Source organism: Pelmatolapia mariae, linkage group LG20, assembly GCF_036321145.2.
Source record: "Pelmatolapia mariae isolate MD_Pm_ZW linkage group LG20, Pm_UMD_F_2, whole genome shotgun sequence".
NCBI classification, from domain to species: Eukaryota; Metazoa; Chordata; class Actinopteri; order Cichliformes; family Cichlidae; genus Pelmatolapia; species Pelmatolapia mariae.
The window spans coordinates 16,151,380-16,173,552 of record NC_086244.1 but is presented as its reverse complement, the minus strand read 5'-3'; the positions used below and the strand labels follow the sequence as shown (position 1 = coordinate 16,173,552).

The 22,173-nt window shown below is 39.8% G+C and overlaps 1 protein-coding gene across 2 annotated transcripts in view; it reads right to left on the bottom strand.

Annotated features, from left to right (window-relative positions):
* The window catches only part of pip5kl1 (phosphatidylinositol-4-phosphate 5-kinase-like 1), a 44,651-nt gene that overhangs the window by 9,265 nt on the left and 13,213 nt on the right, over window positions 1-22,173 (bottom strand). Inside the window, exons 3-5 of one of the 2 annotated variants that reach the window (XM_063465367.1) lie at window positions 10,594-10,644; window positions 10,351-10,505; window positions 7,629-7,753 (exon numbers count right to left, since the gene is read on the bottom strand). In XM_063465367.1, coding sequence (XP_063321437.1) covers window positions 7,629-7,753; window positions 10,351-10,505; window positions 10,594-10,644 — 331 coding nt within the window. Of the gene's footprint in view, window positions 1-376; window positions 1,100-7,628; window positions 7,754-10,350; window positions 10,506-10,593; window positions 10,645-22,173 lie in introns of those variants that run through there. The other variant, XM_063465368.1, reaches the window with a different exon arrangement.

Below are 22,173 nucleotides of genomic sequence, written 5' to 3'. Positions count from 1 at the left end.
ATCACAACAAGGTGCTTTATTTTGTAAGGTAGACCCTACAATAATACATACAGAGAAAAACCCAACAATCATATGGATTATCCTTGCTCCCCTATGAGCAAGCACTTTGGCGACAGTGGGAACGAAAAACTTCCTTTTAACAGGAAGAAACCTCCAGCAGAACCAGGCTCAGGGAGGGGCGGCCATCTGTGGTGACCGGTTGGGGTGAGAGGAGGAAGACAGGAGGAAAGACATGCTGTGGAAGAGAGTCAGAGGTAACAGGAGATAAAGACAAAACCACCATGAGATGCAAATCACAACTCTAGGTAAAACAGAAAGAGAGTCCACCAGAAATACACGTGTGATAACATCCAATACTTGTGATACTTAGACATACCAGGACAGTGGTGTAGCTTCCCTATGGAGGCTGAGGTATATGATCCCTTGGTTCACCACCTTAGTCTGCCAATCCGAGGGCACTCTCCTTGTTTTCCATGTGGCGCTGGTGCATGGAATTGGTGACAAGTCACATTCATCCGAGGGATTGTTCATAAAAATGTGTTTGTCATAATCTGTTCTTCAATTATTCACTGAAGTTCTGTACTGCAGTATTATTAAAGATTAAGTTACTCATACAAGTAAAAAGAGCCAATGTTACACGAGCAATAACACATGGATTGTTCTTCTCATTCGCCTTTCTCACTCACAATGTGTAAATAGTTATTATTAATTAGTTATTATTAATCTTTGGCTCTCTTCCACAGCATGTCTTTTGTCCTGTCTTCCTCTTCTCACCCCAACCACTTGCAGCAGATGTCCGCCCCTTCTTGAGTCTGAGTCTCCCAGAGGTTTCTTCCTGTTAAATAGGAGTTTTCCCTTCTCACCAAAGTGCTTGCTCACAGGGGGTCATATCATTGTTGGGGTTTTCTGTGTATGTGTGTATTCTGTGTATTACATTCATTGTAATGTCAGCATTACAATAAAAGTAGATACTATCACAAGTGTGTTTGTTTATGAACTCTGAATATGAATGCCCTCTGCATCCAGTGGAATAATAAAGTTATAAGATGTACTGAACAGAAAGTTACTGTTTGAGCCAAGGACCCAGGAAACAGTCTTCTGTCACATTTAATGTCACTGCGTGCACTGAAAAAAAAAAAAGGATTGGCCATCTCTTTGGATTTATGTAAGCATCTTGCATGTATTCAACAAAAATTGCCTCATGCTTTAAAGTTAAGTGTAACTATATAGTGTAGAAACTACAGGGTGGGCCATTTATATGGATACACCGTAATAAAATGGGAATGGTTGGTGATATTAAAGTCCTGTTTGTGGCACATTAGTATATGTGAGGGGGCAAACTCCTCAAGATGGGTGGTGACCATGGTGGCCATTTAGAAGTCGGCCATCTTGGATACAACTTCTGTTTTTTCAATAGGAAGAGGGCCATGTGACACATCAAACTTATTGGTAATGTCACAAGAAAAACAATGGTGTGCTTGGTTTCAACGTAACTTTATTCTTTCATGAGTTATTTACAAGTTTCTGACCACTTATAAAATGTGTTCAATGTGCTGCCCATTGTGTTGGATTGTCAATGCAACCCTCTTCTCCCACTCTTCACACACTGATAGCAACACCGCAGGAGAAATGCCAGCACAGGCATCCAGTATCCGTAGTTTCAGGTGCTGCACATCTCGTATCTTCACACCATAGACAATTGCCTTCAGATGACCCCAAAGATAAAAGTCTAAGGGGGCCAGATCGGGAGACCTTGGTGGCCATTCAACTGGCCCACGACGACCAATCCACTTTCCAGGAAACTGTTCATCTAGGAATGCTCGGACCTGGCACCCATAATGTGGTGGTGCACCATCTTGCTGGAAAAACTCAGGGAACGTGCCAGCTTCAGTGCATAAAGAGGGAAACACATCATCATGTAGCAATTTCAAATATCCAGTGGCCTTGAGGTTTCCATTGATGAAGAATGGACCCACTATCGTTGTACCCCATATACCACACCAAACCATCACTTTTGTTGTTCCAACAGTCTTGGAGGGATCCATCCAATGTGGGTTAGTGTCAGACCAATAGCGGTGGTTTTGTTTGTTAACTTCACCATTCACATAAAAGTTTGCCTCATCACTGAACAAAATCTTCTGTGTGAACTGAGGGTCCTGTTCCAATTTTTGTTTTGCCCATTCTGCAAATTCTGTGCGCCGATCTGGGTCATCCTCGTTGAGATGCTGCAGTAGCTGGAGTTTGTAAGGGTGCCATTTGTGAGTAGCTAATATCCGCCGAAGGGATGTTCGACTAATCCAACTCTCCAGTGACATGCGGCGAGTGCTACGCTGTGGGCTCTTGCTGAATGAAGCTAGGACAGCCACTGATGTTTCTTCATTAGTGACAGTTTTCTTGCGTCCACATTTTGGCAAATCCAACACTGAACCAGTTTCATGAAACTTAGCAAGCAGTTTGCTAACTGTAGCCTGGGAGATGGGTGATCTCGTAGGGTGTCTTGCATTGAAATCTGCTGCAATGACCCGGTTACTGCGTTCACCAGATATCAACACAATTTCGATCCGCTCCTCACGTGTTAACCTCTTCGACATGTCAATGGCTGTGAACAAAGAGAAACTTGTAAATAACTCATGAAAGAATAAAGTTACGTTGAAACCAAGCACACCATTGTTTTTCTTGTGACATTACCAATAAGTTTGATGTGTCACATGGCCCTCTTCCTATTGAAAAAACAAAAGTTGTATCCAAGATGGCCGACTTCTAAATGGCCACCATGCTCACCACCCATCTTGAGGAGTTTGCCCCCTCACATATACTAATGTGCCACAAACAGGACTTTAATATCACCAACCATTCCCATGTTATTACGGTGTATCCATATAAATGGCCCACCCTGTACATGATATGCAGAGAGGGTATATTAAATTGTTCATATCATGTTCGAGCGAAGTAAATCAATAATATAGCAATGTTAAATCTCACGACACCGCACGTGATTTCATCTCGAGGGCTTCGGATCGTGGTTTGAGGAAGGCATCCATCTCACTCAAGTCAAGCAGCCGCCTTTCCTTGGATGGCTGTTACATTTACAAAGTCTAACTTGTAATTTGAACAAAATAATTTCATATTTCTATGGTGAACGTAATTAAATCATGTAGCTGTTCGTATCTGTGTGTGCCCGTTTGTCTGTGTCTATATGTCAAGTCGGATATCAGACGTCACCTCTCTAGGGACATCTCAGGCCCTCCAAGGTATGGAGGCCTATCTCCCCCCACCACTCCCCCTGCCGGTGACTGATACCCTCAGACATCGGTGCATTGGTGGTTCTTGGTGTCTGGGGCTGAGCGCTCAGGTATGCACCGGCTCACTCCTGGTGGCTGCTTGTCGGGGCCTGGCGCCTGTGGCTCGGTCAGACCCCTTCGGGGGGTGGGGTGCCCTCGGCCTCTGGGCCTGGGGTTCGGTCCACTCTGGCACAGCTGGCTGCCGGCGGAGCTCACGGTCACGTCACTGCAACCCCTCTGGCTTCTGCTCCACGGCTGCTGGGTGACCCCTCATCTGGGGCTCTCCTCAGCTCTTTCTGGGAAATTGGCGCGGCTGCCCCTCTGTTGGTCTTCCTTGATCTCTTGTGCTCTGAGGGTCTCTGGATGTCTGGAGCCTGGATTTCTTCCATACCTGCTTCACAGGGCTATGGCTCCCCACACCCTCTAGCAGATCGTTACATGAAGGAACCTTTTGAATACAAGCGCGCTCACAGGTGTACACACGGGTGTTCACAGATACAAACTATGCCCTTTTTGGCTGCTACCTTAAAGCACACTGTGCGCTGTCGATCCTACGTGATGCACAATAATATCCAATATTTAGTATTTACTGTTATATACACATAGATTATCGCGATGATGTTGTTTATTGTATCGCTCTCTTTTTTGCTTGTTTTCTCTTCTTTTTTTTCTCTCTCAACAGGTGATCCAGGTGATTGATAGATATATGTATTTTTTGTCCCCACACCTCTTTTTTGTTTTGTGTCCTTTATCATCGTTCCTCTTCCCCGCTGTTTTTCTTTCTTTCTCTCCCTGTCTTTCTTTCTCCTTTTCCCTTTCCCCAGTCATGTCTGTCCCGTATGTAACAACTGAAAATAAAATAAATAAACAAAAAAAAACAAAGGTCAATCAAATGGACCAATACGGCAAGGCCGGGATGGTCCACTTGGTACAGTAAATCCGTTGGGCATCTTTCTTGGCCTTTAGACAATAATTCTGATGCAAAAGAACCAAACAGGACAGGCGAGCAAAAAATAAAATAAAAAATTAGATCATGTAGGATCTATATGAAATTCAACAACTTCATTTGTTCTTGTTGAGATGACATGATACAATCTAGTAAGAGTGGTTAGTTGCTGAACTCATGAAATTCACAAGATCGCACGAGATTTCAAACTGCAGAAAAATCACTGGAGTTATAAGAGGCAGACAACTACACACACACACCACGTGTATGCTATCACTATTTATTGTGGTTTAACCTGTCAAGGTTAAACCACAATAAATGCTGTTGCCTCAGAGCAAGAAGGTCCTGGGTTCAAATCCACAATCTGGTTAGTTCCCACAGTTAAGAGTCATGCAGTTGTTAGAGTTAGGTTAATTGGTGTAAATTACCCATGAATGTGATTGCAAGTGGTTGTTTGTCTCTATGTGATAGACTGGTGACCTGTCCAAGGTGTACCCTGCCTCTTACCCTATCACTTCTGGGTTATGCCCCCTGCAACCTGGATAAAGATAGGAGGATGGTAGTCGTGTAAATCCATTTACTTTTTATGTTAACCAGACTCTAGACTTTGTTGAACATTATGTAATATGAAGACAACATGTAGAATTTAAGTGACCAAGTAGTATAGGGGAAAGTTATTGAATAGTGTTGGAATAAAGTGACAAAATTGTGAAGAATTAAAATATTCGAAGGGCTCAACTTACTTCATCTAAACATGTTTCAATCATGTTTTATCAACACAAAATGCACAGGTTTATTGAATATAATTAACTTGTGTTGATTTAACTAAGTTGTTTAAGTTTCTGCCAAAGCAAAACAATTGTGTGCAACCAATGTCCACTATTGAATTAAGTAAATCCAACATGGTCTTTTTTCAGTGTGTGCCATGTTTCAGTTCAACTTTCCACTGTGTGGATTTTACTCACCGTGACCTGAGTAGTGTTATGAAACATATTTTGGTTTCCAGTCGGCCACAGCAATCTGTTTATTTTGCTCAGGAAATTCACCATACTCAGTGACAACTTGTGTATTTATCAGTACTCAGACATCTGACAAATGGGTTTTTTCCAAAGAATACTGGGAGCTGACTGCAGGTGTGGACACATGACCTTTGTGCTTGGCCACAGAAGTGCTATGTCAGATCTTTTATAGCTAAAAAAAACAGGGGTTGAACATAAGAACTTCGTTCTTACACTTCCAGTAAAACAAAGATGCTGAGAGAAGAAATGAAAACTGTGCACACACAAGAAAAACAAGATCTGTGTGTGGATGTGGCCTACACCTCAAAAGACTGCAAAAGAACAAAACACCCATTTTTACAGGACCATAAAGTCCCATAAAGGGAATTTTTATTTTGTATGGACATCATAATAAACTTTTGCACAAAAGATATTAATTATCATCAAACATTATCATTATGTTCTACAAACAAAATAAAAGATTTCACCTTCAGGGCTCCATACATTTCCCCTCTGAGCGTTCAGTCTAGGTCGATCATTGAAGGCTGACATTTCTCTCAGTTTTGGTGTTTTCACTAGTTACAAAAATCGTTTTTGTTTTTTGTTTTTTTAGTTTCATTTTTAATCACTTTCTCTTTTATTTTGAAATTGCTCTCATTATGTTATTTTCCAGGCACTTCTTACTGGCTATGTTTGCATAGAAAAGTGCTTGATATTTAAAATTATGAACAAAGAGGTCCTACCCAAAAACGAAGTTCCTTTCATTTCTCATGAGATCCTAAAACAATAAGAAGCTAGCTGACCTCTTTTCTTAATACAAGTTAAAAGCAGCACAATAATGGAAACTAGTGGGCTCAACAGATGATAAATATCGTATTTATGAAGCCAATTAATCACAAACCTAAGATAAGATACAAATTTTTAACACGTGTGCAATCAGATACATGGACAAAGGAGGATAAAACTAATATTAGAAAAATCAGAAGAGGTCAAACACATGATACGCTGAAAGTGACAGCTACTGCAGACAAAGCAGCACAGTGCGAGTGAAAGGAAAAGGATTCACAAGACTTTGTGTAAACTTTAAGAGCTTTGCTCCATAACACTGGAAAACAAACTTCTATATTAATAAACCTTTTTTTAACCAGAAAAGAAGGGCAGCAAAAATCCCAGCTGTTCAAGATGACAGTTCCAGTAATCACAATGTTCAGTAATAAAGTACTTTTCAAATTGAAGCTAACAGGGGAAAAATCAATAAAGTTGATTCTACTAATTCATATTTGTACTCATTTTCTTTCACTACAGACAGACTTCACACCTTCTTACTGTCTGCACGCTGAAGGGATTTTACGCCCCTTGCAATACGCCACACTACTTTCTGTGGAGTTGCTGGGTTGGTTTTGGTTTTGTTTGTGCTGATCTGTTGTCTCGAACATAATCTGCTCCAGAGCACGTTAGGCATGCATCAGCAGCAAGATAAGACGGGAACCAGTGATCAAAACCAGCCAAGTTTAAACCTGAAGTGACTTCCTACACACGCCTTCTGTATAGCACGGGCCTCTGCTTTTCACTCGCCCACTGTTTGGTGTTTTTATAACAGGGAGCTAATTTCTGTTGTTTAATTGTTGCTGCAATTTCAACGAGGTAAAAATCAAACTGCAACAAAGAAAAATGTGTCATTGTGAAAGGTAAAAGGCTTTCGGTGGAATTTCCCTTGCAGAGTTTGTTTAACATTGCACTGAAAAAAAAGGATCATTCATCAGAAAGCTGTAGGTGTGCTGCAAGTGTTTTCTGCTGTGATAGGACTACCACAGAGATATTATGCCTGTGCCAAGATATACAAAGGACGAGTGCAGGGTAGATGTCATCCAAGGTGGCATTTTATCATTTGTGTATCTTGGCACAGGTGTGAAAGTGCTATGGTAGGCCCCGGGGCAGGTTTATTTTTGATCCCAAACCGCCCCACGCACGCACGCACGCACGCACGCACGCACGCACGCACGCACGCACGCACGCACGCACGCACGCACACACACAGCTATAAACTCAAACCATTTTTTTTTATCAACTCGGGTCCCACAACCAAAAAAAGAGCAAAAATAAGAGAAGCCCAATAACCACTGCTATTTATTTTATTCAGTGGAGTGTAAATGACTCACTAAATATTTGCAGAGCTAAAAATTCAATTCATAAGAAAGAATTATACACTGTATTAAAAATATTAGGCCATGACGTAATCTCTTGAACTTGGACTCTTAAAATGTGCCCACTATACTGTAACACTGTGAACAGAAGCATCCAGTCTAATGTGGAGATCATTTTGACCGGGCGCTGGGGATTATACCTGTGTGCCTGAGTGATGTACAGTACAGAGATATTTCTCAGTGTGTGTGTGTGTGGTACCTAAAAACTTGACCAGCAGTGAATGTGGGTATTTCCTCAGGTGCTCCATGTAGATCTTCAGGTTGCCCAGAAGGAACTTAATTTCCCTTTTGTTCTGAGTCTTTAAGAAGAAGCGTTTATCATTCCTAAAAGTTGAAAAACACAGTGTCAGTATATCTCTCTCTTATCAGTGACACACGTGGACTCAAAAAACAATATGATATTATCACAATGTTTTTTTGAGTTGAGTTGAACATCTATCAGAATTTGAAAAGAATAAGAATTTTAAAAATCTAATTCATCTAACTTTGCTTACATAATTTAAAATAATGAAACCCAAATACAAGTTATGAAGGTGATGCGAAAGTCTGTAACCAACAAGAACATTTACCCTATTATTTACGGTATTATCATATTGTTAATATGATAATAATGGCTGTACATCTCTCTGGAAGCTCTTAAGACAAGCTGGAAAGCTTATCAGAGGGCAGTAAAGACCGCCAAAAACTCCTATTTTTCTCACCTTATTGCTGTTAATTCTCATAACCCTCATGCTTTGTATAATACCATAAATTCTATACAGAGGATCATGTTCTTTTGCAGTCTTCTGAGGTTATGTGTAATAAGTTTCTTAATTTCTTTGTGGATAAGGCTGCCAGTTTCAGACCCTCCACTTTATCTTCTGTTGACCCGGCTGTGGATGTTCCCTGTTCAAATTTGCGTATTGCTTTCCAACCAATTGTTCTACCTGAACTAGAGAAGCTTGTGTTAAATGCTAAACTGCGTGGTTCTCCAAATGATGTTGTTCATCCCCGTTTTCTCAAAAAGGTGTCCTACTGTTGGACCACATATTCTGAACATAATTAATACCAGCCTCTTGTCAGGTCAAGTACCAAGCGAGTTTAAGCATGCAGTTATTCATCCCTTACTTAAGAAGCCAGGCTCAGATATTTCAGTTATGTCAAACTTTAGACCCATCTCTAAACTTCCTTTTCTGAGTAAGATCTTGGAAAAGATTGTTCACGCTCAGCTAATGGATTATCTAAATAACTCTCAAATGTTTGAAATTTTTCAATCCGGCTTTAAGCCATTTCACAGCACAGAGACAGCTCTCATAAAGGTTATGAACGACACTCTGGTAGTGATGGCCTGTGGTAAACATGTAGTGCTTATATTACTGGATATGACTGCTGCATTCAACACAGTGGACCATGACCTGCTGATCTCTTAATTACAGCATTGTGTGGGCAATTCTGGCTTGGCACTCCTGTGGATAAAATCATATCTCTCAAACAGGAGCTTCTGTGTTAAGTTGGGTTCGTCATCGTCCCCTGCGGCCCCTCTGCGATGGGGTGTACCACAGGAATCTATTCTTGGGCTATTACTGTTTCCATTGTATCTCCTGCCACTGGGTGCAATCTTTCGAAAACACAAAGTCTCATTTCATCTATATGCTGATGATTGCCAGCTCTATTTTCCTTTCAGTCATTCTGATAGCTCCCCAATTAGACTCCTGCTTGATTGCCTTAGCGATTGCCTTAGTGTTAAGTCATGGATGGCTCTAAACTTTTTAAATTTTAATGAATGTAAAACAGAAGCAATTCTGTTCGGCCCGAATTGTACCTCTGATACCCCTGATGTCGACCTTGCTGCTCTGACCCCTCACCTGAAGAGCTCAATTACACGTGAATGGGTGGTGAAATCATCATTCTATCATCTCAGGCATCTGTTGAAGGTCAAACCTTATCTTTCAAAGCGTGATTTGGAGACTGTTATCCATGCTGCCTGCAACCAGTACAGAATGCTGCGCCACGGTTTTTAACTGGTAGAAGGAAATTTGAGCACATTACTCCGGTTCTGGCCTCCCTGCACAGGCTTCCAATTGAATTTAGGATTCATTTTAAACTCCTTTTATTGGTTTTTAAATCCTTAAATGGTCTGGCACCTGCATATTTGTCTGATTTGCTGAAGCCCTATGTCCCCACTTGTTCACTCCGGTCAACTGAGCAGCTGTTGCTCTCAGTCCCCAAATCACAGCTGAAACCGAGAGGAGACCGAGCGTTCTCTATTGTGGCTCCAAAGCTTTGGAATAATCTTCCTCTTCACATTAGGCAATCGACATCAGTGCTGGTTTTTAAATCCAGATTTTTAAATCCTGGCCTTTGACTCAGTGGTTAACTGACTTGTATTTAATTATATTTTATTGTTATTACTATGTTTATTATTTTATCGTATTTATTATTCTTATTGTGTCTCTTATATTTCTGTTGTTCAGCACTTTGGTCAGCCTTGTGTGTTTTTAAAGTGCTATATAAATAAACTATGATGATGATGATGATTATGATACACAGCTACTCTTAGACCGCTGCTTATATACAGTTAGGTCCATAAATATTTGGACAGAGACATCACCACAGTGAATTTCAAACAGAACAACACCAATGCAGTTCAAATGCAGACTTTCAGCTTTCATACTTAAGCACTGAAACACTTATTTCCAAAAAGATAAAAATGTGTGGAACTAAAGCATTTTTACTACAATTTCATAGACTCAAAAGTAATTGGAAAACATAAATAACTGACTGATGAAAAGCATAATCAGTCCCCTTTAAGCAGCATTTACTTAACTGGGCACATCTGTGTGTAAAGTTTATTACTTATTATTGCAGGCCTGGCTAGATTTATCTGTCTTTATCAGACTTGTACATTTTGGCAGATGATCAGCCAATTTGTTGTAACTCACGTGAGGAAGAAGTCTGCTTTGCTCTTGGAGTTGCTGATGAACTGAAGGTAGCAATTTTCAGAGCAGAGTGACTGCTGATACTCCTGCTCAGTCATTCCTAAAGATCCACGCAGCGTGGCAAACACAGGCCCTGCAAACGTCTCCATTGTGAAGTCCTACACACAAACAGAAATCAAACAGGGAAGCCTTTTGCACAGTAATACATCTGAGTGCTGTCAGAGAAACACACAGGATCCTTCCTACCTTATGGATCTGAGTGACCTCCAACCTGAAATCTTCATCTGTCAGTTCATTCTAAAGCATAAAAAGAAACAAAAGCAAGTCACACAGAAAAACAGGACAACTGACAAAATGGACCTATTAAAAGTTATGTGTGTACAGTAGTAATGATACGGCCCTAACAAAACTGTGATTTCAAACTCGTGCAGTCAGTATTTAGATTCATCTTTTTACTTTTATAATCCTTCTTTGTGTGGCAACTGTTAAAGATGGATAAAATATAAGTTAGTTAGTATACATTAGCTTAAAGTTAAAATATTCAAGTGGTTTAGATATCATTATTACTATTTTTATTTATTTATGTTACATTTGTATGTGTTTGTTTTTGGACATGCTGACTACCATTTAAGCAGCCCCCCACCTCAGGTTCTGCAGGCTGCTTTCATGGCAGTCATGCCGTGAGCCAGCATCCTATGATCAGGTCTGGGAACAGCTCGGAGCCGTCAAACCGTGGTTGAAGGAAAATTCTTATTGCATACACTAACATTGACAAGAGCCTTGGTATTTGTACTCCTTCGATAATCTCATTCAGTTATTGTCAGGATGCAATTAATCGTACTCACACAGCTTTAAATAGACTATGCACCACACACCCTGCTGTCTGTCCCCCTACTAGCCTGTTTGTTTTGTATTAGCGAGTCTATTTGAAAGGAAAATCTACTAGTTTTTGAATATGTGTTTATTTAGAATGTCTGTATTACAAATTCTTGTAATACCGCCAGCAGATCACCAATGACCCTAACTAAACACCAGCCTGTTTTAGCTCACATTTACACCTGTATCATGTGAGACTTGTCTGTACCAAAGGGCTACAAAAACAAAATGATGTCATGAGACCCTGTGGATGAAACACAAACAGAGCTGCCACACTTCTACCTGCTGAGCCAGCATACTGTGTTTAAATGGGATTAGGGTGAAGCAGCAGCAAATGGCTGCATCACAGCGGGCACTGCAGAGCTCTCTGTGGTTTAAGGTTTTGTTGAGTTTTGGGTGTGTTATTTACACACTTTCACATGAGGAAGGAAAATCACTGCCATTTGTTTAACCTACCATTTTAGATCTCACTTACAGGCTTTAAGAGTATGAGACAGGCACTCACCACAAAACCAAAAACAAAACACAAGCCTTTCAAAATCTGAAAAAAAGAGCACTTTATATTCAGCAGACTGGACCAGCGTTTTTACATTTTTGTGCCAAATATGTACTGGAGGCAGTATTCCACACCTGTAACTGTGAATCTACAAACCAGGACAACCCTCCAGCACCTCTGGATTAATATTTTTGCTTTGATGAGATGTTCTCTGTATGCAAAACTCCTGTCATCACTGTCAGAGCTTGATTTGTGTGTATTTTACTTACTGGACTTGTTCTGGCCTAAAAAGAAATGAATAACAGGGCGAATGTTCCACATCAAACATACACAATGTGTGATCATAAAGTTATGTAACTTTGCCCGTGGAACATCTGCAGCTCATTGGCTACCCATCCTAGGTAAGAGTTCAGTAACGTTCATACTTTTTACGGACATTACCGAACAACCAAATGGAAAAACTTTTAAGATAAACCTGTAAAGGAAAAATAAATGTACAACACCTCATCTGAAGGTCATCAACTTGCAGTTTCACAAAAACACTCTGAGCAATCTAAATAGTCATTGGTGATGCACCCAACTTCAACCATTACTCTAACCTGAGCCAGTCAAAATGTGTTCTCTCCAGTCTTGTCGATCAGTATATAAAAGTGTACTTGGGTAACACATTAGCAGCAGACTCTTCACTTCCCTGATCTCACTCAAATTTGGGGAGCAGAATGTAGAACAAACAATGGACCGTGTTTTTTTAGGTGACAAAGCCCAAAACGACAAACAGAAATCCAAAAACAGCAGGAGCTCATAGAGAGTAACAGACAGAAACTAGAAAACAATGGAAAAAGATAAAGACAAACAGATGAGACAGAGGAAGGAAGAGATGCTGACACAACGAGAGACACTGATATAGCTAATAAAAACGAAGACAGGAACCAAAACTCAGAATGCAAACCTGAAGTTCACCACTAGAAGTCAAGAAGAAGTCAAGTCAAGAAAGCCTTTATTTGTCACATGCAAGTTGCCCTGCAGCGAAATGGGACTCCCCCGACCTTACATACACAACACAGACATCACATGGGGACACAAGTTGGAGACCAGTAGTATTATGGAAAAACACTGAAATGTACAATACAATGGGCAAGATGAGGAGGGGGAAAAAAAGAGACCTCTACTCAGAACAGAAAACAAAACAACTCCTCTGCACAAAGAGCACATAAATGTCCACATCACAACATCATGAAGCACGTGACAAGCAACAGGGGTGGGTAAGGGGTGCAACAGGGGTGGGTAATCATAAAGTAAAAACAGGAATGAAAGACTCAAAAAATGTCTCATGAAATAAAGCAGAAACACTAACACTACCAGAAAAAATGCAATCAAGATTTGCCCTGAGCTTCTTAAACCCCTGGATGTTATAGAGCTGACTTGGTTGCCATTCCTCTGCAGCATTGCTCAGAGATCTGGGGCTGCACCTCTGGATTAGCCGATCAGACTGGCGGTTCCCATCTTTAAAAAGGGGGACACGAGAGTCTGCTCTGGGAAAGTCTGTTCCAGGGTACTGGAAAGGAGAGTGTGTGTATTAGTCAAAGCTTGGATGCAGAAGAAATAATGTGGTTTTGGTCCTGGTTGAGGAACACTGGACCCGCTCTTCATCCTCTTGAGAATGTTCAAGTATGCTTAGGAGTTTGTCCAGCTGGTCTGTATGTGTTTATTTGGACTTGATCGTGTCCAGTAGGGTTGACATTAGGGTAAGGCTGCACTTTTTGCAGCGATCTCGTATAGAAAACTTTTCCACGCGTATATAAAACAGGTCAGCGGCTCCGAACCGTAGTAAAGGGACCTCTTTACAAGTGAGTTAACCACTGAGTCATAGGCCAGCGAATAAAAATGCGTTTTCAATCTGGATTTAAAAACCAGCACTGATGTCGATTGCCTAATGTGAAGAGGAAGATTATTCCAAAGCTTTGGAGCCACAATAGAGAATGCTCGGTCTCCTCTCAGTGTCAGCCATGATTTGGGGACTGAGAGCAACAGCTGCTCAGTTGACCGGAGTGAACGAGTGGGGACATAGGGCTTCAGCAAATCAGACAAATATGCAGGTGCCAGACCATTTAAAAACCAATAAAAGGAGTTTAAAATGAATCCTAAATTCAATTGGATGTCCTAAAATATACACCGTAATCGGGTTCCGTGTCGGGCTCGTAGCCGAAAACTAGCTTTACTTTGTTGTCTGGGTCAACTTTGCTAGCGAGAGACAGAGAGAGGCGTTGAAAGGCTGCTCCAACGGAACTTATTGTTTTGGAGGAAAACAGGAACACAGTGTACAGTTGAGTCTTAATAGTTTACTTACAACTGGGCTACACTGCCCATGAGGCTACATTCTTTAGGGCTATGCCTGTAACACTGCCTATTGCCTTCATATTAAATAATTTTTTGAACAATCATTTTTAAAAAATATTTCATCACGTCATTATGCGGGCTGCAAGTAGAGGTGACATGAGCTGCGAGATTGAGACACAGACATTAGAGCCTCTTAATGCGTGTTTTGTTTGGGTTTCCACCGGCTTCAACAAAGTAACTGTATCTTGAATACCACCTTTTTAACAGTTACAGTTACTCATATTTTGTATTTTAAATACGTAATGCTGGTACATGTATTCCGTTACTCCCCAACACTGCTAAACACCATGTTTACCATGTTTATTCAAACATTTTTGTAGAACCATATATTGACGTACAACCGCACACTTAAAAGTCATTCACTTAGTTTTTCAGTCGGTCCTACTAACCCCAATCTACCCTGTCTGGCCCAAAGTGCTCAAATTGCAGGACATTCTTTCAGTTTGTGGTGCACAGAAAATCCTTTTCCTCATATGCAAAATCTTGACTAATCTGGCTCTGTCATATCTTAATGACCTTATAATGCAGTCTGAGAACAATTCGCTCTAGGACTGGAGGCTGTTAAATATTCCTAGAATATTTAAGAGTAGAATGGGAGGCAGAGCCTTCAGCTTTCAGGCCCCTGCTTCTGTGGAAGCAGCTTCTGGTTTGGGAGACAGACACCCTCTCTAGTTTTAAGTGGATGAGAACCTACACAGAGACAGTTCTCACTAAAGCCATTAATTACTTTAGAAGAGCTATAGTGAGGTATCATATTAACCAACCAATTGACCAAGAAGTCTCCACCTCTGAATAGTTTGAGTTCAGAACTGTTTTTAATTTCCAAAAATATGCCTGTTTAATGTGTGGTTAAAACAAAACATTAACCCTACCCTAACCCTTGACAGGTAACTGCTAATTAATGTTTTCAAGTTCAAGTTCAAATTTTATTTGTCACATACACAGTCATACAAGTACAATGTGCAGTGAAATGCTTGTGTCCGAGGGGGGGCAGGGTGCAGTTGTGGCCGCACCCCCAAAAAACTATGAAAGTACACATATCAGGGACAAGAGGAGAAAAAAAGAACTCTACTCAAACCGGGCTCCTAACTGGGAGACCAGTTTGCAGTTGCTATGTTAAATCAACCGCAACCGAAAATATCATTAGATGGAGAGACTCATTTTGGTGAGGCACTACAACTGAGATGAGTAGGCACCTACTGTAAGCTAATCGGATACGGTGGGAAGATCCTTTCCTTCTTTGAGTCATCGACTAATATAAGAGGACAGCTAACAGAAACCATGACCCACAAAGACTGGAACTTACAGGAACTGCTAAAAAATTGTTGACTGTAGATGGAAATTTCTATAATTTCAGAGATCATATGTTTCTGTGTTTACTGTTTCCATGAAATGACTTGAAATACTGAAAGTGAGCTAAAAATAAAACAATAACAGATGAAGACTTACTAAACACATCTGTAACATGGTTGCTCTGCAACCTGTAAACTCAGTTCAATTCAATTAAATGTATTCATATTGCACAAGTAAGCCTGCAGTCTGGGAGCAAAGTGCTCTAATGGGGTGATACAGTACTATAAGGTCATTAAGATAAGATTTTCAGGGCTGAGTAAAATAACTTCAATGCCCTCTTATTCATCAGAGTACATGTTACACAAACATTTTACTCATAGACTGCGGTCTCAGGACATTCACCGTTCCATCAGTTTGTACTGAGCTTGGAAAGAAGACATTAAAGAAGGATTTGAAGCTCATTCAGTTGATTTCAATTGACTTCAAAAGACGTACAAATGTTTTTGTGAAATCATCACTGGGAACTTGTTTTTGTCTTTGGTATGACTATGTACATTAGACAAATTTACTTATTTTATTGTTTCTTTTATTTTTGTAATTTTAATACATTTGTCTGGAACAGCCATTCCTCTGCAGATGACCAGTCTGCTGTTTTACAAGTACAATTACAAATTTTAAGGTCTATAATTACCTAAGACAGGTGGGTCAAGTACAGGCTTTTTAATAGGGGTGGGAATTTAACGCTTTGTTTGCGATTAATTAATTGAAAAAAAATAGCACGTTAAAAAAAATAACGCATCTAATCACACTTTGCATTCCAAGCAAAGGGGAAAGTTTGTCATTGCATGATCTCCTGGTATACCAATTACACTGATGCACAAATCAGACCTACAAAGAATCAGAAGAAAGTGCGTTGCTAGGACTGATCAGAGGCAAATTTCATTTCAAAACACTACCCGATGGAAGATTTGATAAAAGAGAGGTTTTGTGCAAATTGTGCAAAAAGGAGTTTGCATACCACCAAAGCACTTCAACCTTATGGCAGCATCTAAATGCAAAACATGTTGCAGCGAGCACAGAAACTGTGAAAGCTGTTAGTGGTAGCTAACAGCTAATTTGTCCTAAACACATTCGTAGTAACAAAAGGTGTTGGTAGCCCAAACTTGATGAAATGACTGGACCAAAATTAGTAAGTCAACATCGGACAAACTTACAGATTCTCTTGCAAAATTAATTGCTCTGGACTGTAGACCACTATCAGTGGTAGAAGATAGGGGGTGAGAAAATGTGCAACAGTTAGCGTCAGGTGATCCAACTTTCGAACTGCTGTGCTGAAAGACTATTTCTAGTAAAATTCTTTATTTCTGGTTTAGATGCCTTACAGACAACCCTGCTAGTATGGAGGAACTACACATGAGCAAACAAGCCTGAGGCAACAGAAAAAGCCACTCATACAGGATGTTTCCACACAGTGGAATTCAACGCTGGATATGGTTTCACATCTACTAAAGAATCAAGAGGCTGTTTTTGTTGCGCTAGACAAACAAAAGCACAAGCTAGTCATTTTAACTCCATCAGAGCTGGTAAAACTCCAAAGCTGGCAACTGTCTTTGAGCCATGCAGGTAAATAAAACTATTTTTTAACTTATTGTTACTGTTTCTTCAAAAAGCTTTATAGTTCAGTTATTGTGTAGATTAATAATTACTTTCTTGAACAGTCTACTACAGGTTTGTGACTGAGCTTCGTGGAGGTGAAACATATGTCTCATGTTCAGTGGTTTTACCTGCTTTCTGCCACCTGCATCACACCATGGAGGTCTCTGATGATGATTCAAACTACATGGTGAAATTTAAGACTGCCTTCACAAAGGACCTAGCCCCACATGTAGCTACACTCAACCATCAGTTGTTCAAGTTAGCTACTGTGCTTGACACATGCTTTAAGGATTTGTGTCTTGCAAGGGGAGAGCGAGAAGAGGTTTGGACTAGCCTTGAGGCCCTGCTGCAGGAACAGTGTAAAGATGCCACCACAAAGGAGCCAGCAAAGACAAAGAGCCTCCTCTCTTCATTGTCCTCGGAACCTGATTCAGATGATGAAGCCCTGTGTAACAGGGCCCTGAGTTTGTACAGAGCAGAATCCACCACAGCTGCTTTGGTTGTCCAGTTGAGCAGTATTTGATGAGTCCTGCCACTTCTACCTATGTGAACAGGCTAGTTTGTCTAAGTAACTGGCTGAAAGAGACGGACAATAAATAAGCATGCAGGTATTGTGAGTCCAATGGGTTTGTTATTTTTTGCACTAAAACGTTCAATGATCACACTGTTTTAGCCTAATGTACAAAATAATTTTGGCTACGGTTACTCAGAGTTTAAAGGTGAACCTGGTCAAATAAACTTTTATGTTTCTGCCTTAGTTTTTTAAAGAAGAAAAACTGCACTTTATGTACTTTATGACATTTTTATTATTATTATTTAAAGACAATGCCATTTTGAAAATGTACTTAAGGTACTTCAAATAGGACTTTATTTTTAAGTCTGCCCAATTTTGGCCAGGGATCTTATTTTTGTTTCTCTGTTTTGAATTGAAATGCAGTTTAAATGCTTTTTATTAATTTTTTCCGCAGAAATTAAAAGAGCTTGAGTTTACTATATTCATGTCTATGACTATTATTTATTCTGTCGCATACTAAAACCCTTTTAAATTAAAAAAACATTTTTGATTTTAATTTAATTAGATTTTAGAGATTAATTATTTACAACACCTCTTATTAATTAGATAAAATTTTTAATCGAGTTTTTACTTTTTAAGTAATGTCTGAAGTTTGTTTGTTTTTTTCCAAAAGTGATATAATATAATCAGCTATATGCTGATGATAGTATTGCAACCATGACTTTGACTTCAACATGAAGGGAATGAAAAAAAGAAAAAAAGGATTGTTGAGTGAGGGAGCAGGAACATAGGAAAATATTACTTTATAATTTGTAAGCGTTTCTCTGTGGCCTCAAACTGCAGCACATGAAAAACGAACTCTGTTGAATTAATATTTAGGAAACTGACCTTCCAGTGCATTTAATAAAAGGTAGCCATTGGAAAATGTAGTGTGTACACATAGTAAAGAACCTTTCAGAATGACTAAATTGATCAACAAAATGCAAAGAAACAAGCAACATGACTTCATACAGTAAGAAGGCCCAGTGACTCATGACAGCATCCACTCTGCCAGTCTCAGTTTGAGTGTGTCAGTGAGGAAATACTCACTGGAATCATAAACAATATAAAAGATGGACCTAGCTTCTAGGTCTGAAAAGTAAAGGAAATGCAGAAATGCTTTAAACTTGCATTCTTTTTAAAGGCCACCAGGGACAAATTCAAAAAACGACTTCCTGTCCTACAGAAGTCCAAGGAACCATCAGCCCTGACCTCTGTAAACACTTTCTTACAACTTTATGGTCTGACTCATTCATTTCGAGTCAAACTGATTAAAACATGATTCATTTTTAAAACTTTGGTCATTCTAAGAATCAGAGAAAAGAGGATTTCATCATCCACACTCCCTGTCTTTCTTTCCGTTTATTTAGAATCAGTTACATCCTCTTTCTTCTACTTATTTAAACCTCCCTTGTATTTAACCTTTTGCTTGTTTCCAAAATCCGCCTTTTCCCAGAATTGGTGAGACACTATGTAAGTGTCAGTGTAAGTGTCAGCTTCTCTCACTCAACCTCAGAGTGGAAACAAGTTTTCGATTTTCTTGAACTTTCTGTGCATTATTGAGCAATTCTTTGAGAAGCTGGAAAACCAAAAGAACACATGTACCAAGCAAGACAGTCAAACCATTAACCCTCTTGCTTTCAGGTAACACTTCATCACCTCAGTCTCAACAATATTACATTTTCTTAGATTTCAGATCTCGGTTTTACAATACTGCCCTCCTGTGGTGGAAGTTATAGTACAGGTTTGCAGAGGGTAATTACAAAAATGACCTTTTATATTCAAAGTCTAACCGTTTTTAGCCCATGTTAATCAGCTAAACTTCAACAAAATATTCATTTATATTTTTCAGCTATGTAAGCATTCATCATATTATATTTTATATTTTTGAAAGCGGTTTCATCTGTCTCTCGGTTTAGACAAGCTGTTCAGTCACTGTAGCTCTGGTGTCCCTACATTAACAACAATGCCTGGCCTTGTTTCGGCTATTACCAAGAACACCATTACACCATTGCACCACCCGTTGAGCTACACATAAATATTTTCTTTAAACTGTTAATTATTTTTTTCTGAACTAGTTTTTTGTGTGAATCTGCACAGTGAAATTCCTCAGCCCTCATTCCTCACTTTGGAATGAGCGTGAAGCTGTGATTTTTGCAGCTCACAGGTTCTGTGCAGTAATCCAATAATCAATGCCTTCACAGCTGTGGTGTCGCTGTAGATGCCATTACAGATGACCTTTGTAGTCTGATTACGCCATGTGACACATTATAGTTGACGATGTAGAAATATTATGCAACAGCTTTCATTCACTCTCTCATGACTTTTTGTTGGCACTCTGAAGATTGTGTCAACAGTCCAGTGTCACAGTTCGGTGGTACTTTAATGTAATACCAACTTGTAATACAATACATTTACACAGGCAGCACATTTTTTTTGGAAGAACTGCATAATATAAATGGATAATAAGGCTTTTTTGGTGGTTGGGGGGGGGGGGGGGGTTATGGCTCATTCACATGAAACTAAACAGACAAGACAAAAGACAACAAGGATAATCAGGCCTCACTAATGCAATATAACGAGAGAATTTTCAGTTTGGTAATCTGCTTTTATTTTTTAATTTATGGAAGGTAAACAAAAAGTAATATACTGCCAAGGATTCACTAACTCTGCTACTACTGCTACTAACACAAAACCAAGCAGAAATCTGAGCTAACATGGACGTACCACAAACTGCAGTTCCTCTGATGTCCACTAGAGGCTTCAAAAGGAAAAAACTGTTAAAATATGAACCTTTGCAGCTTTAGAGCAGAAATAAAGATGTTACAGCCTGTTATAAAGAACGATTTTGGTCCCTGTAGCTCATTTTTCCCTTATAATAACTGTACAACAACTCACCAGTCCAAATGTTATTAAGTGTAGGAGCCATATGAGTTGCTCTTTTTTGACTAAGTGGGTTGGTTTAAATGGACTCACTGTATTGGTGCACGGGTGTGGGGCGTGTCTCATGGGTGTGGTAGATGATAAATGTGGTTGCACTCACCTGTTCACAGCACCTGATGTTGATGAGCAGAAAGGTAGGGTGAGCATGAGGCAAAACCTTCTGTTGACCGCAGCTTTAGCGCAGCTTGAGTGCAGCTTGAATGATTTTGATGTATCAAGACTGTAACTTGATGGTTTAGGTATATTTGTGCACTGGTTGATGCCATAGGCCAAGTTGTGAGTTGGCATTGTAATTAGCGCAGTTATTTGTGAGTTGCAGTTATTTGTTTGTGCATTCTGTGCATTTGTTTAATAGTTAATACCATGTGCTGATTTGTATATTGGACAGTTGCATGTGAAATAAAAGGAGCAAATGTTTCAGAAGCGTATTGTATGCGTCTATTGTTGCGAGTCATCTGTGTCCTCATGTTTAGCCTGCCGCGGCCGTAGGTTGGAGGAGCCGCAACATTAAGGATTATATTAAGTTCACAATTTTAGAGGTGCAGCCTCTTTGACTCAGAGGTGGATGTGACAAAGGTGACTGTAGCTGCTAGGCTTCACCTTACTTAATTGAAATCCTAGAACTGGACCACTTTGTCTTATCCAACAAGTAATAAGGCAAATGAGTAAAATTTTATTGATATTCATTTTATCTTTATTTGGAGTTTACTCAGCACCAGTTAACAGGTATCTTTGTCTGTGTGATGTAGCCATATGGTTACTCTCTACTCACCATCTAATTTTGGTTACTGACAACATGACACATGACATGTAACATGACAACAGCCATAAAGGCTTTATTGTTCATCTTTCATATACAAAAGTAAAGCTAATGTTTTAGTACGTAAGAGTTAGGGGTGCAACGATACACAAAATTCACGGTTCGGTTCGGTTCGATACTTTGGTGTCACGGTTCGATATTTTTTCGATACAAAAAAATGTTCATGCTTTTTTAATTTGTCATTTATTAAAATTATAAATATATATTTTAACTCAAAAGTACAGTTTTTAAATTTAATGTTGCTGAAACGACAAAGTAATAAAAAAAAATATCTGATGGAGAAATCACTCATCTTTGGAAAAGAGAGTTTATTACAGAGAAATGGCTCTTTCCAAAATAAAAGCTATTCTATACGCTTCTTCTGGGGTATACTCTCAGCAGCATATTAAACATATCAGGTCCCCATAAGGAGAATCATGTGCTAACGGCTGTCTAAATGACTCGGGTAAAGTTTGTAGCATGCGTGCTTGTTGTTTTTGTCTGCTTCCACTTGTCTTTGCACTAGGATGATGTCGGAGTAAATGTGCAGTCATATTCATTGTGGTCCCACTAGTGCTGTCAGCGTTAATCTGAAATGACGTTAACGCCACAACACGGCAAATCTCCGTTAACGAGCTACCGCGGATCGCCCCGTGCGTGGGGCTGGACGGCGTCAACACGTTAACGAGCAAACTGCGCTAAGGCACTAGTTCCCACCCATGTAATTGAGCATTGCTTGGCACATCCGACATACTGTTTTACTTTTGTCCATGACGCGCTTACCTTCAGGGTCATACTTCACATGAAGACCAA